At 44.6% G+C, this 15,344-nt stretch overlaps 1 protein-coding gene and 1 pseudogene across 1 annotated transcript in view; one reads left to right on the top strand and one right to left on the bottom strand.

Moving 5' to 3' along the window:
* Positions 1–1,912, top strand: part of LOC124673211 — a 64,685-nt gene extending 62,773 nt beyond the window's left edge. The window contains exons 10-11 of the mRNA XM_047209329.1: positions 210–1,020; positions 1,552–1,912. Of these exons, the coding sequence (XP_047065285.1) occupies positions 210–1,020; positions 1,552–1,784 (1,044 nt within the window). The 3' untranslated portion in view covers positions 1,785–1,912. The remainder of the gene's footprint in view (positions 1–209; positions 1,021–1,551) is intronic.
* A 1,742-nt stretch (positions 1,913–3,654) lies between these two features.
* Positions 3,655–9,101, bottom strand: LOC124673210 (annotated as a pseudogene).
* Positions 9,102–15,344: the final 6,243 nt, after the last annotated feature.

Raw genomic sequence — 15,344 nt, 5'->3', positions numbered from 1 at the left:
AACATATTGTTGCTATGATGCTAACTGAAACTTGTGTGATGGTCAGCTTAAAGCACTGTCAACCATAAAAAGGAATAATAACCTCGTGACAATTTGTATGTTCTCCTGTTGGTAGCAAGTATACTGGATGTCCAGCTCAAAAAAAGCAAGTATACTGGATGTCCTGTCAACATATTGTTGTCTAATATTTTTGTTTCGTCCTTGGACAGGTATACCAGCCGACTGAAGAAGAAATGAGGCGTTGGTTAGATCCATATGAAAATGTTGTATGCATAGAGTGCAATCAAGGTGGTGAGGACAATCTCATGTTGCTGTGTGATATTTGTGATTCCTCTGCACATACTTTTTGTGTTGGTCTGGGAAGAGAAGTACCAGAAGGGAACTGGTATTGTGGTGGATGTAGATTCAGTGTGGAGGGGTCTTATGCACAAACACAGGATAGAGTGGTTCACCGTGGAGAAAGTAATATGAACACTGCTGACGGCAGTTCTAGTTCATTTGGCAGAACTGTATCGAGTGGGGTATTCCAGAGACCACCACCACTAAACATTGATCAGCCTTCTTTGCAAGGGTTTGATCTGAATCTCTCTCCAATAGAAACCCCTGATGAAGATAAGCGAGCTGAGTCACATGTCCTAGCTGAACCTGTATCGACCCCTACAGGGAGACACGCAACTCTGGATAGGAGGCGTGCCTTGAATCGACGTATTCGTATTCTTCTATTTAGACCTAGGACTGCAACCGCGTGGCAGAATGGCCTTCAGCATGACAGAACCACACCAGGAACTGAGCAAAATCAACAGAGCACCTGCACTTCTACAGAAGATAGCCCATCCTGTTCCAGGGCTGATTTGTTGCAGAGCCAACAGAGTAGCTCACATTTTGTTCAGTCTACAAGCAATCTTACTCAGTGCACCTATGAGGGTGGAAACAATTTCCGGGAAGTAGAAAATGCCAAGGAGCAGCTGATTCCTATTGTCAAGAAGAGCATCAAGCACATTTGTGCTCAGTCCCCATTGGGTATGTACAAACTCTTCGAGCAAACCATTGTTTAATATATGAACTCTGCGAGCATGCTTGTGTTTTGACTCATAACCACTGAATAACATTTGGGTTTTATAATTAACATATTGCATATGTTTTGCTGGAAGTCTCTGGCTTAGCTTTGTTTTTAAAATGGTCGTTCAGAATTTTTTATTTTGGTTCATGCCAAGGCTTGTCCACTGTAGCAGCTTATTGGTTCATGAATAAATTAAGTTATTACATTAACAAGGAAATTCTATATCTCCGTTCCAAAATAAGTGTTGCAACTTTATCTAGGTACAGATGTATTTACAACTAAAATGTGTCTAGATACATCCGACACTTATTTCTAACGGAGGGAGTAATAATGGAAATCCTGGTGTTGCACCTATTGCCCTGGAAGTACTAATAAATTTATTTTCTGGTTGTTCTCATACATATTTGGTAAAATCAACGTTATCATGTCAGACTCTTTCACTAAAAATGGTTTATTTAACTCGAACTAACCTATCTTATTTTTTTGTTCAGATCAATCTTCTTTCATGAATGTAGCACGGCGAGCAACAAATACTATCTTAGCATTGTCTGGGATTGAGCACAACAGGGATAGGGTTGTTACTACACCTTTTCCTTTTCCTAGCCATTGTTGTCATGCCTGTGATGGCCAAGAACCAGCATTTCTCATGAGAACTATCTGCTCGGCATGCTTCAACTCTTTTGTTGGCGATGTCGTTAGTCACATCGCATATATGTTTTCGTGAAGCTGTTGCCATGTCTCTCTCCATTGTTGTCATCATTCTTTTATAGACAGTTCACAAGAATATAAAACCATGAATGTGTTACTGAAGATTTAATAGCTTGAAATATAGTTCGTTATCAATTCATTATATCTCTTAGAACTAGCTCTTGCTTGGTTTGTTATTTACCATCTGGGCAAGTTTAAGTCTTCCAACCAGCTGCTAGAGGTACCTTGCTGAGAAGGGACATTACTTTTGCATCTACCATATCAATGACCATGTCCTCCTGTGATCTATTTGAGTTACCAACTGTCTAACTTTTGTTCTCTTCCTTCAGTTATATGTGTGTTCTTTAAGTACAGATTGGAGTTTCAGTTCACAAGCACCCTTAGTGATGCTATCTCCAAAAGATGTGGAGCTTCTAATTTATGATGAGTGAAAACTCGGAGAATGAGCACTGAATATTTAAATTTTGATTGTGTCCTGATTATCTTAAAGAAATTAAGAATAGGATATTGGACAAAAAGTTGTATATCGGAGTATATGTCAGCGGTTTCCCTTTTGGATTGCTACACATCTTATATTTTTACCACCCTTGTCGTTAGATAAAAAAGTTAAAAGCCTATTAGTTTATCTTGTGTGAGGCAGCTATATTTTATGGTATCATTTCATTATTATTGCTTATTTTGGAAGGTTTCTCACTGTGCATATGCATGATTTGTACAGTTTTTCTGTTACCTTTCCAGTTGCTACCTTTTTCTTTTTCTCCAGTTCTTCTCTTTTTTTTGACCTAGGGGCTGAGCACGGAACAACCTTCTGTACAGATTAACCCTGTGTTGATATGTCGCTGTGTAACCGCTCTAATGCAATTATTTAGTACTCATTCTGTTTCATATTAGTTATCGCTGATTTAATATATGGAATGAACGGAGTAGTAGACTATGCCAACTTAGAAAGAACTGTGATTAGATTCCAGCAGCTTCTTCTGCGTGAGCCCTCCTGATTTCTGTTGGATTTCTCCCTCCTTGTCATGTCTTACATTACTTGCAGATTCCACTTTGTACTTCTCTAGTATATTTTTGTATGTTCGTTCTCATCGGGTTGTGTCATGTTTATTATTTGCCCTCCCTGGGAGTAATTGGGATATGCAAAGGCATTGTGATAAAGAAATTGTTTCATCCACCGATTGATTGCCTAAGAGTTGCCAGATTTGCAGTTCCATATGGAGGGACCTTCGTTGACGATGCTGGAGGTCCCCATTGAAAGTGTTTGAAAGGCTGGCCGAAACAAACTCGTGTGCAGTATTATTGGAACAAAAAAGAATGGGTTAATACTGGCCCCTCTGCAATTGTTTCTGCGAGTTTTTTTTTTGTTGCGAAACACACGTGTACAGTATTGCTGCAACAAAAAAGAATGCTATCATGTGATACTTCATTGTAAAACGGAAATGGCAGCCGTCTATGCCTGTGTGCCCGTACCAAGCTATGAAGCTAGGGTGTGTTTGGTTATATCCCTCAATAAAACGGATCGGGCTCCCGCGGCGCTCGACTGGGCGTCACGGGGGAACGCAGCGCCGCCGGTCCGCACCTCCACCAGCGCTGACCCGCGCCGCCGCTGCCGCCGGCCCTTGCCGCGGTGGCGGCGGGCCCTGTCCCCAAAGGCGGGCGGGGATCCTCTGCCCGTGGCTCGCGCGGGAGAGACGGAGGCCGGGGCGGCGGCCTCGGATGGCTGGGACCTGGCCGTGCTGCAGTCGGCCGCTGCGGCCGCGTGGGCGGCGTGGCGGCGCGTTCCTGGTGGCAGGCTTGCGGACGCCGGGGCGGCGGCCCCGGGTTTCATGGCGGCGGTAGCCATGCTTCCCGACGGCGTGGCTCGGCTGCGCAGGCGGCGGCGGGGCTCAGCGGCTGCAGGGGTGAGGTGTTGGGCTGCGAGGCTGGCGCAACTGCAACGGCTTGAGCTGCTGCTTGGGCAGGTGGACGCCGGGGCGGCGGCCTCGGGATGGGTGGCTCTGGCTGCCAGCGTGGTGGCCGGCGGCATGGCGGCCGATGTGGCTGCGAGGGCGGCATAGCGGCTGGACCGGGGAGCTCGCACTGCTGCGGCCGACGGCTCGGTCTTGGACCCCTGTGTTGGCGTCCGTCGAAGCTCCCTCTCCGTGGCGGTTGGCGGCGCCCGCGGAGCTCTTCTCGGCGAGCTTGATCGGCAGTAATGGTGCGACTCGGCTCTTCAGCCCCGCGTGGTGCGGGTGGTGGCAGCGGAGCTCGCGGAGCTCCTTGGTCTGGTGGAGGTGGTGGCTTGTGTGCGGCGGTGGCGCCGCTTCTGCACATGAGGTGTGTCTGCGGAGTGCGGGCTGGCAGCGTTTTCGGTCTTCGTCTCGATGTCCGGTCGCGTGAGGGTGTGGTGGTTCGTTTGCTCCGGGCGAAAGCCTGACCGCGCGGCGTCTGCGGATGTCGCCGTCCTTCTTGGGGGGCGGTCGTGGAGCTCTACGACCTTCGCTGCCTCGGGTTCACATCTTCGGGTGAAAGCCTAGATCCCGCGGGATCGGACGACGGCGTCGATTCTTCGTCGTGTCCCCTCTTGAGGGCGTCGTCTTGAGGTTGGTGATCCCTTTCGCGCCCTCCGACGGCCTCGACACACAGAGCATCTGGGTTGGCAGGACGTCAACCGCAGATGCGGGTGTTCCGGGTGGAGGCTTGAGAGGCAACGATGATGGTGGTGACCAAGGTTTGGTTGCGGCAAGGTCATGTTAGTCGGCTCCGTTCCGGCGTGTTCGAATGTCTTCGTGGTGGTCTCTCCTTGCTGTGAAGTCAAAGCCACCCTCGGGCGGTGTACGATGACCTTCGAGGGGCGGTCCGGTGAAGGTCCTATTCGACGCTTGTCTTGCGCATCTCCTCTCCGAGGCTCGTCGTCAGAAGCGGAGCTACCGGTCTCTCCTCGATGAGCCATCTGTTTGGCATAGGCCGACTTGAGCTTCTTAGCTTTTGTGGGTAGCCAGGATGGCTGGGTGTGCCCTTCTGGCGGAGTGTGTGTGGTTATGGGTGTGCTCTGGCACTGCTGTTGTTGGTTTTTGCCCGGTTTTCTCCTAAAAACCGGGCACCTTCTTCTTAATGAATGGATGGGGCAAAGCTTTTGCCTCCGTTTCAAAAAAAAAAAATCCCTCAATAAAAAAAATTATGTTAGGTTATATGCAAAACGGCTACTCTGCTTGCTAACCTCTTCTTCGAGTGGTGATGTTACCGCTCAACTAGTAAACAACATCTGAAATGAACAAAAAAAAAAACGACATAGTACTTAAAACACAAACCATAGTATTTAAAAAGTTGCAAATGAAGTTCGAAAACCACCGACAATTCACAATTCATAATATAGAGAACGCCAATACTCCCTCCGTCCATAAACGGATGTCGGCGATTTGTATAAATTCAGATGTATCTATACATGTCTAGATACATCTAGATTTAGACAAAGTTGCGACATCCTTTTATGGACATAGATAGTATTAGCAGCAGAACAACTGACATAAACCATCTACTCCCCGTCGCCGGTCATGGCTAGGGCTGGTTCGTGATCCTGGCACTTCTGAACCACCTCAGGCCTTCAGCGCAAAAGTAGTTGAAAATGACAACTCTGAACACATCTCGACAGATCAGCTTGAAGGTGAGGAAGTACCCGCTCATCAGATTGTGAGCAATGGCAAAACTTGGTCATCCTTGATCCAGGACCGCTTTCCCGTTGACATCCTTCATCCTGATCTACCTGTTGCAATCAGTGTTGGCCTTGAGGGCGACTATCTTCGGGAAGGTCCCAAATGGGTCTGAAGACGTCTGGAATGGGAAGCATCCTTAACCCAAGTGCTATCAGCACCTTGCAGAAGTGGATAGGGGGGCATCTTTGTGAAAAAGTTCGATCCTCGCTGGCCTTCCTCTCGGCCTCTTGCTAGAGCTTCCATCTCCACGAACCTCGACAGGGGCCAGGCTGCAGCTTTGAGCACTACAAAAATCATAAGGAGATGATTAGCAATGCAATGCCATTAATAGGGAAAGCCTCATGCTTAAAACCACACATATTGCACACCCAAGATTTGGATCTAAAGTACCATGAAAATGCAGAAGCTATGGCTTTGTACATGACACATTACTATAGACCAACCCTTGAACACAGCATGGGTTTTTAATAATCGGTAGTACAAAAACGAAGAACAATGCAAAACAATGAACAACTAGGTAGTTGCAAAATAATGGACGTCGGTTATAAATTGCCTCATAACAAAAACACACAATATAAAGAGATGATCCTACTGTAGCAAAGGAAATACATATGTGCCACATTTTTAGATTTTTTTTCAATAAAGAGCAATATATTAATACAAAGATGATATCAATTATATCTAACCTCTGCAACAACTCAATATCAAGAGCAAGTCAAAAGGTGTAAAAAGAAGAAAAAATAAAAAGTATAACACTAAAGTACCATGATAAAACAAAGGCGTGCAACGACGACATCAACCACCATCCTAGGCCACACAGGGGCATGATAAAGGTTCTCCAAAAGCAACGTCTTCAAGAAGACAACGACGCATACACGCCCCTCGTCACCGGATCCAGTCAATAAAGACCAGATCTTAGGTTTTCACCATGGAGAGTAGATTTGAGTAATCTCCAAGCAATGTCTTGATCAAGTTAACGATGGCAAAGCACCACCATTGCCAGGCACAACCAAAGAAGGTCAGACCAAGAGAATTTTACCCTAGAGCTCAATACTAGTACCGACCACATCCAACCTGTGTTGCCGCCTCCACTTCGAACGCCAATTTTCAGATGGACACGTACCCACCATTAACCCGGAATGGCCATCCATGGCATGAGCTTGATGTCAGTCCCCAAAAAGAGCAGGTGTTTCCATCAGTGAACTCATCCCGTCGCCAAGCATTCCCAGCTCAATGAAAGAACCATCTTATTTATTTCAAAATAATACACATCTGTTAGTTTTTTATTGTCAAAACACAGAACACCAAATCATAAATAGGCTCGGTATAAGCAAACTACAGAGTAATATAAATCTTAACTGTAAGATATACATACGAAGCCGCACATGGGTTGAAAGAACAACACTGCACATTCTCAAGCTTATGCCACACTTACCATGTACACGACACCTTCTGCAGGCAACTTTAAAATATGCAGCCTTTTCAAGAGACACAAGACAGAAAGAACATAATGCAGATAAAATCCCTGAGTCGTTTACAAAAAATTAAATCCCCAATTAGCCAACTCACATGTAGAAGCAACATCACTTTATTATATTTCCAACACACAACTATTAGAACATGTAAAAAAATCACAACTATAAGAAGAAAATACCTTGTCAATTCCGTGTTGTTATTCCAAAACCAGCAATATTACATTAGAGTAACATGGACATCTAGAATATATATTTTTAAATGAATCATCTCAAACATTACAGTTATACAAACTCATTTAGTCATTCAGTGTAGAACCGACAAACCAAGAATAAGAAATTGGCATGAGCATTGTTAAGGAGTCTTAGTATTGGTCTAGGTCTCTATGAGTCCGTATTTGTCTAGGTTTACTATTCTTGTGCCTCAAGTCTTTTGTACTATATATTATGGCCTTTGCCCCCCCTGGTAATACAAGTTGCTGTTTGTCTAACAAGCATTACAGAAGAAATACAACAGAAAATGGTAAGAACAAGAACATACAGCAATTAGGTGTCTGTATTCGTTGACACATTAACCTTTTCGGAGAATAAAATGAATTCCATATGTATACAGATCAAAACTGTAACTATTATTCAGAGCAAACTAGGTCCAATCTGGTGTTCTAAAACCAGGGGCATGCGATGACGACGCCCCACGCACAGTCCAGGTGATCTCTTGAGTATTTGGTTAACCTAGCAAACCATCCCTTTGTTGACTTATTGAACCCGTCAACCCTTTTTCCTCAGCTGTCCCTGAAGCCAAGTTCCTGATTCTAAGATCAGGTGTAATCCATATGGGAGCTGGTCGTTTCGACCAAAGAGGAGGAGACATAATTTCCTCCCTGCAGTTACCATCCAAGTTGAGTATTCCCATGTCACCATGATCATTCTCCCATCCCAAAGTCCACATAACATTGTCATCAGTATAATAGACATGATTTGACTTGAGTGACGGATATTCGTCAGCACTGAGACAAAGCGACTGATTATGCCCAAGAAACAACACATGGTCACGTAAGCAATTGATTTCCTTAAATTTACTTCCTGAAGAGTCAAATTCGTATATTTTATATTCCGTAGTGTTCCATAACACAGCTGCCCCAGGATCAGGTCCTATATGAAGATTCTACAAATAAGCAGCAGATGGCCCCATGGAGCTTGAACAATGTACCTATACCCATAGGGTGGCACATTGGGGGTTCTTATAATCATCTCCATCTTGATGTCAGGTCCACTACTAAAATCAAAAGCATAAAGTTCTCCGGTTACAGTCACTGCATACAATAGGCCATCCTTGTAAGTGCAGTCCTCGAAGCGTTCATGAGGTGGCAGCCAGGTCCACTTATCATTCCCTACCCTTGCAAAAGAGAGCTGACGCCGCGGATTATGGATGAGGACCACCATGTAGCGTCCTCTGGAAGTTTCAGAAAACACAAACGCCTTGTAGTGGAGTTCGTCCCGCAGCTTGTCAAGAGCGAAGATCATTGGTGGGATCAAACCAATACGCATTCCACTGTACACCGACAATTCATACTTGTGGACAGCACCATGCTCGTCAAAGATGGGCTTCACCTGCTCGATGGTGATCACCGAAGGTAGAGCAATCTGTTCACCCGTGATCGGATTGATGAGATGCATCTCGGATCTCTCATCGACAGTAACCAGCCAGCCAAGTGAGGACCCGATCAAACACCTGGTGTGGATAGGTGGCTTCAGATGAGTTAATTGGTATGATCTCTTTTCAGTGAGGCTGTAGATGCAAGTGACGCTATCACCAGCAGATTCAGAAGTGTAGAGGAGGCATGGCGTCTGTGCAAGTTTGTACGGCCCAAGGCTTCGGAGGCTGGTGTATGCGGAGCGCCAGGAGGAGCAAACAGAGCCGGCACGCACAAGGTCGGGGATTTCAAGGGTGGCAAAGATACACATCAAGATATCCTAAGGAAGCTCTGGCAATGTGTGGACCGCAGTCTCGAACAGTGGTGGTGGATGAAGATGTTCATCTCTGCAGAATTTCCTGAGTGAACTGAGGGTGAAGCCTACCACATTTGGCAGAACTCTGAAGAATAGGAAGCAAAAGTATATAGCTAGACCACCTAAGCACATTATCCTGGCGACGCCACAAGACTCCATGGGAGCAGCAGGGTCACTCTGCAAAGATCTGGAGCTCCGGCTAAACTGACAAATGTATTTAGTAAGTTGGATGAAGCACGCAGAGGGAATGCAGCCTAGGTGGAGCAAATCGGTGTCCAAAACGAGATGCGTTTCAAGGGACTTTGATTTCAAGCGCCTTCTACACCGGACTGGCACTCGTCATACTTTTGATGTTTCTGCAGGAATTCCTAGTGTCTTCTTCGGATTCCCCCTCCCAAGCAAGGGCTGAAGGAAGAGCACTAACCGGCGGCAGGCGACACGAGGGTATTAATCGGCTGGAGGAGGAGCAGGAGCAGGAGCATACGAGCAGCCAACGAAGAGCTTCTGTGAACGAACCGTGGCCACCGAAGATGGCGATCCTAACCACGGGGAGGAGCTGGCTGGCTTCGCGCCGCCGACGGCAGGCGGCTGGGGGAGAGGGAGTGGTGGACTGGAGCTGGAGGGGCGTGAATTCGATTTTTTTTTTCTTTACAGTACTATTTTTCGTTGTTGAGGGGCCGAAGGAGCCCACGGGACTCTTAAAACACACTAGTAAGATTGCACATGCAATGCACGTCTAAACTAATAAATAGTCAAACGTATTGGGAACATTAAATTTTAAATTGTTGCATCCTATGAAACAACTTAGCTCTTTTGTCAAGTACCCAAAGTATACATTATAATCATTAATAATATATCCTTAATTGCGTAGTTCAAATACATTTGTCATACACGAAATGATAAACAGCTTGAAAATGACAATTTCAAGTTGTTAACCTCTCAATTCATGCCATTAAAGGCAGTTCCGACCATGTTTTGCGACCTAATGTGTGTTTCTAGCGAAGACTGCTGCTTGATAGTTCCGGTAGCAACCTTTATGAAATTTAGCGAAAAATGTTTTAAAAAATTCCATCATCCATTCTAGCATCTAAGTGGGTAGCTTCTTTATGTTTCTTCTTGATCTGCTAAGAACAGAACCATCGTAGCAGGGTATCCATCTTTATGCAACTCCTCAAGAACAAGCAAGCAACCACATCAGATATCACAATAATTTCTTGCATTCATCTTTCTGGAGAAGGTCAATAGTGGTGCAAGGAGGTCCAACACGACGATGCGCAATAACCGATGTCTGTGAGCTTATGGTGCGGAGTGCCTGAGAGGACGACATCCTCGGCGGCAACATGGCTGCCGCAAGTTCAATAGCAAACTTTTGCAGAAAAATGAAGGATCTTATCTTATCATCTATAACCATAGCACAAATCCAAATTGCGAGTTATTTTCATTCAAAGTTAGAAATTCAAGATATAAGGCTGTAAATATTGCACACGTAGGTTTAAGAATTTAGAGACAAAAATTGATTGCATGAACCTCTTGGCATACGAAATACGATAAGAATAGTGAGTGAGCATTAAAATTTTGAGAACTTATAAACTATCTGAACTCATGCTACTGCATCCTAACAGTGAACTTACATTAGTTCAGAATTGAATTTGAGGCTTGGCTGACACTTGCGCCGCTGGCCACATGGTCTTCCACAACAACAACAACAACAAAACTCCATCTGCAAGAGGCAGGAGTTCATCAAGCTTTGTGTTCCAGCCTTGCATGACCAGAACATGAACAACATGAATAAGTCTTACATTGCCTTATGCCAAGAGAACAGAGCAAAGTCTGTGTAACACGCATGTCTCCATAATATAAGGATATTGAGTTTGAACCATGATACATGGAAGAACCTCTGTATCAAGCTGAAAGTTTTTATCATCAACTGAAAAGCTTGAGGATATCCTTCAACTTGAGAGAGTATGTATACCAGAAACTTCTGCATTGTCTTGTAATTCCTCGCAAGGAGCCAAAGGCATGACATAATTTAAATAATTGTGACTTTGCATTTAGAATTAACATTTACTAAAGGATGAATCCTTCATTCCCATACGTGTTCAATATAAAAGCATTTGAAGTGTGGTCCAACAGCCAAAATATAGAGTATCCTTGTATAAATATTTACCTCCCATCTTATTATCTTACCTTGTTTTCTATACTCGCCATTTTCAACAATAAAATTGGATTTGCCGAGCCTCCTTTCTGGGTAGTAATCAATGTCACACAGTTATCCTTTGATGTAGTCCAAAATATCATAGATTTGATGCATTTTTTCTTCTTTTGTACAGATCCTACTGCAATGACAACTTGATGTCTTGATTGCAACTCCGGTATCGACAGTTTTTCATCCTGAAAAAAACACATGCATGTCAAGCAAACAAAATAAAATGAAAGAAGTAATGCGAGGTCACCTCAATCTTTGCCGGTAGCGTTGAAATCTTGTTGCGATAACATGCTCAACTTCTACATGATTATGAACAAAAGAAATACAAGGATCGCTTCGAGCTAAAATGTTCAGCTTCAGTAACATAAACGTAGCCTAGTTCAGACATAAAAATTGCTGAAGGAACTGTAAGTATTCATTATGCTAAAATCTTTGCTGAAGAAGAAATTTTTATGACAAGCCAATCTCTATTGGATTTTGTAAGTGTCATAACAAAAATACAAAGGAAGAGGAACCACAATTATTCATGTATCCTCTTTCGTCTGTACTGAATGTTGAAAGCTCCCACACAGTATGGATATTTATACTTCTGCCTTGCGTAGTGAAGAATACTGAAGATGAATTTCTGCCTTGTGTACTTATAATTCCAGTGGTGTTTAAATCCGCTAAACAGCAGTCATATATATATATTTATATATAGCAAAGAAAATCAAGAGGTATTTTTAGACATTATCACAGACAGTCCTATATTTATGAATCAAGCTTAGATAGGCTACTTTACAGGACACATTATACATAAAATGCTGCTAGAAAACTTCATTTCTTGATCTAGTGAACGAAGGAGAAATATTGAACCAGAGCATTTTATCCTAATCCCAAGGTATTCTCTTACACAAGTAAAAAAAAAGCGTCGTAGCAAGTGATGCTTGGACCCTACGAAGATGCAACATGGTAAATCAACTCATTCTCGACTACATGGTCCAAGGAATAATGATCAAGACACATCAGAAAAATAGTTGGTAATGAAATCTAAAAACAAACCTTGATTTTGCAGCGTCCAATTCTTGTGCGGGTGTACATCGTTAGCTCTGCCGCCCTGCGGGATCCTGTAGTCCATCTTGGGATGACCGGCCAGCCAAACGGTGGTGCAGAGCAGGCGCGCGCATTCACTCATGGCGGCGGGCGGTATCCATAGAGGACGGCGACGGTGCGTAGGTTGATCCAGTGTGAGGCGGGCTCGCTCACGGTGGTGGGCGGGATCAATTGAGGACGGCGGCGGCTGGCAGGTGCAGAGGAGGCGTCGGCGTCAGCTTGTGGTGCGAAGGCAGGCCATCCAGTGCAACGGCGGAGTCGACAGCGCACTGCGTCGGCGGCGCGCGGCCCTGCTGCCTGTAGTGCGGCGTCGGCCAAATCGCCGGGGGCAGTGGGTCCACGAGGGGCGCGGTGTGCGCGACGTGAGAGGGGCGGCAGTTGTGTGCGTGTGGGCGTGCATGGCGGACGCGGTGGCGTCGTGCGAGGGGATTAGGAAAAACTGAATTAGGCGCTGTCCGATGGGTGTTCCGCTCGGTTAAACACGAAATCAATTGGGATCGTACGATACAGGTGTTTGACGGTCCGGATGATTTGGATCGGAGCCTCTCGCTCTTTTAATAGTAGTGGTGATAAGACTTTATTTTTCGATAAAAAATATATATTAATATTAAAAGATACAATTACACACAGCCTCTCCAATAACACAATGCCCTAATATTACGGATGCACATCTCTACTACTTATAAAGGCACGAAGTGCCGGTGGAGAATTGAATCTCGACCGTCCAGCAACTCACATCACAGGGCGCACGATGATCTATTCTCCCCACCCACTAATTCCGCAGCACCATCTCCACACGCCAATATCTGAAGAAAAAAATCGCATTCCCTAAATCTCTACTACTTATAAAGGCACGAAGTGCCGGTGGAGAATTGAATCTCGACCGTCCAGCAACTCACATCACAGGGCGCACGATGATCTATTCTCCCCACCCACTAATTCCGCAGCACCATCTCCACACGCCAATATCTGAAGAAAAAAATCGCATTCCCTAAATTATGGAACAACACGGAAACGGTTCCCCTAAATTGGCCTCTCCCGCAGCGCCCACAGGCATCCTCCATGCCGCCGTATGTGCCTCCTCTGCGGTGCCACCCAGCCGGAGGCAGCAGAGGCGGAGACTTAACTCATGTCGTCACCTCTCGCGACCGAACTCGCGTTGGATGTGCCTCACGGGTGAGCAGCAGCCAGGTCAATTCTTCCTAAATTTCTCGCGATCCCCAGGTTTCTAGCTCCCCACCCCGGTCGTCTGTTAGACCAGTAAATCCTCACGTCTGTTAGCCAGTTCCTTCCTCCTCTTGCTTGCTTTTCTCCTTGTGTTGCAGCAACCGGAGTTTAGATGCAAACATTTTTTTGCCTCCTTTTGCTCTAGGCTTATGCACACAACTTGTTTGATAAAATGGCTGAAGAAACAAAAAAAAAATTGCAGACCATCCTTATGTTCGTTGGAGAAGGAAAAGTGATAGACTTGGGAAGGAGATGATTGGTTAGCTAGCAGTGACAATTGAGAAGAAGTGGTGGTCTATCACCTTCACAGTCCAAATTTTCTCGCTCGATCTTCTCCAGGGCTACGGGGAGGATGAGGGAGTCAAGAGAGGGGTTCATCGGCCATGGCAGCGAAGTGTTCTGGAGTGGGTTGATTTTGCTATGGGTACGTGTTCCTCCATCCTCTCATGTGTTGTTGTCCCTATTTATTGTGTGATCTTGAGCCAGCGGAGCTATTGTAGGACATACCGCTAAGATGATTCCACAAAGATCAGTCTAGGCGTGCGCTTTAATAAAAACTGCAGCCTGATATGCTTCTCAACTCATTCCCTTTTCTTCACCAGTTCGAACTTTTAAACTGGTAATTTCTTAATACTATATTGTTTAACCATGAAAAGTTGCAGTTTGATATGCTTCCATGAAAAGCTCCTGCAGTCCTGCTTCATTTGATCATGTTTCGGTTTGTACTGTTTGGAAGATAGCAGTGACCTCGAGCTAAATTGTACATCGCCTCATATCAGCGGGCTAAACCAACCTTCTAAGAAAACAACAACACAAAGCTGAATAGTTTAAGTATTAATTTTTTTAACACTATCTTGATGTAACATGATTTCTTGTACCTCCTGTTTATTTTTTAGTGTAATCTGGAAGGGAGGAGGTACCTGGCAGATGTTTATTTTACTGTCGGGTCTGTGTGATCTTCTTTGCGCACGTCAGCCTCTAGGACGGGCCGCCATGAGAATATCCTCCTGCACCTCACAATGGAGTAATCCTTACATTTTCCTCGCAATCATTTCCTTTTTACTGTCTCAGGCTCTCAATATGCTAGGTTGTCTACGCCTCTATGGGGCATGCAAGAATGAGTGCCGGAGGCGGCTGTTGCGGTCCTACAAAGCGCACATGTATAGGAGAGTATGAATGTGTACCTTTGAATCGGAGATGGCAAACACGGTCATATTAGATTTCTTAGCATGTGATGTTGTCTTTGGTACAGGTCTGATCATATTTATTCAGATTATGCAAGTTGATGATATGAGTCAGATGATGTTACTGGTTACCTTAACACTGCAGCCCTGGTTCAGCAGATAAAGACTCCATGCAACTGATATCTGGAGATTTTCATTTAGTTGATGCCCATTCCAGAGATTGGTAGATTGTTCTTTTATACACTGAGGCATTAGGTTTCCCATGACAAGTGTGATCCAACTGCAGATTTAAGCCTCGGCGAGTGTATATATTGTATGTTTAATCTGCGATTGTTCCTTTTAAAATCATAATTTGCAGTCTGGTTTCTATTGTCAACTGACTAGGTAGAACATCCTAAGAAACTTCACATTTTCAGAGAATTGCTAATGACAAGGATAAGCTTGGATTACACCTGCATGTTATAGGTAATTATGTAATGTGTTTTTATTTTCGGTTTCCCTTCCATGTGCACTACCTGAGAAACTAAAATCCGCCCAACCTCCGCTATTATGTAATTGTTGTTGCCTAAATTTTGCCTGCTGGCTGGATGTACCATTCGGTTTTGACTAACATTTTCTATCATTATTTAATTCATATTCTACCAGCTTTCTGAAGACAATAACAGATTTGAAGAAAAGTTGGCTCTTAGATTA

Source organism: Lolium rigidum, chromosome 7 (genome assembly GCF_022539505.1).
Source record: "Lolium rigidum isolate FL_2022 chromosome 7, APGP_CSIRO_Lrig_0.1, whole genome shotgun sequence".
Taxonomy (NCBI): domain Eukaryota; kingdom Viridiplantae; phylum Streptophyta; class Magnoliopsida; order Poales; family Poaceae; genus Lolium; species Lolium rigidum.
The sequence above is the reverse complement of the archived record's forward strand: the minus strand, read 5'-3'. Positions and strand labels throughout refer to the sequence as shown.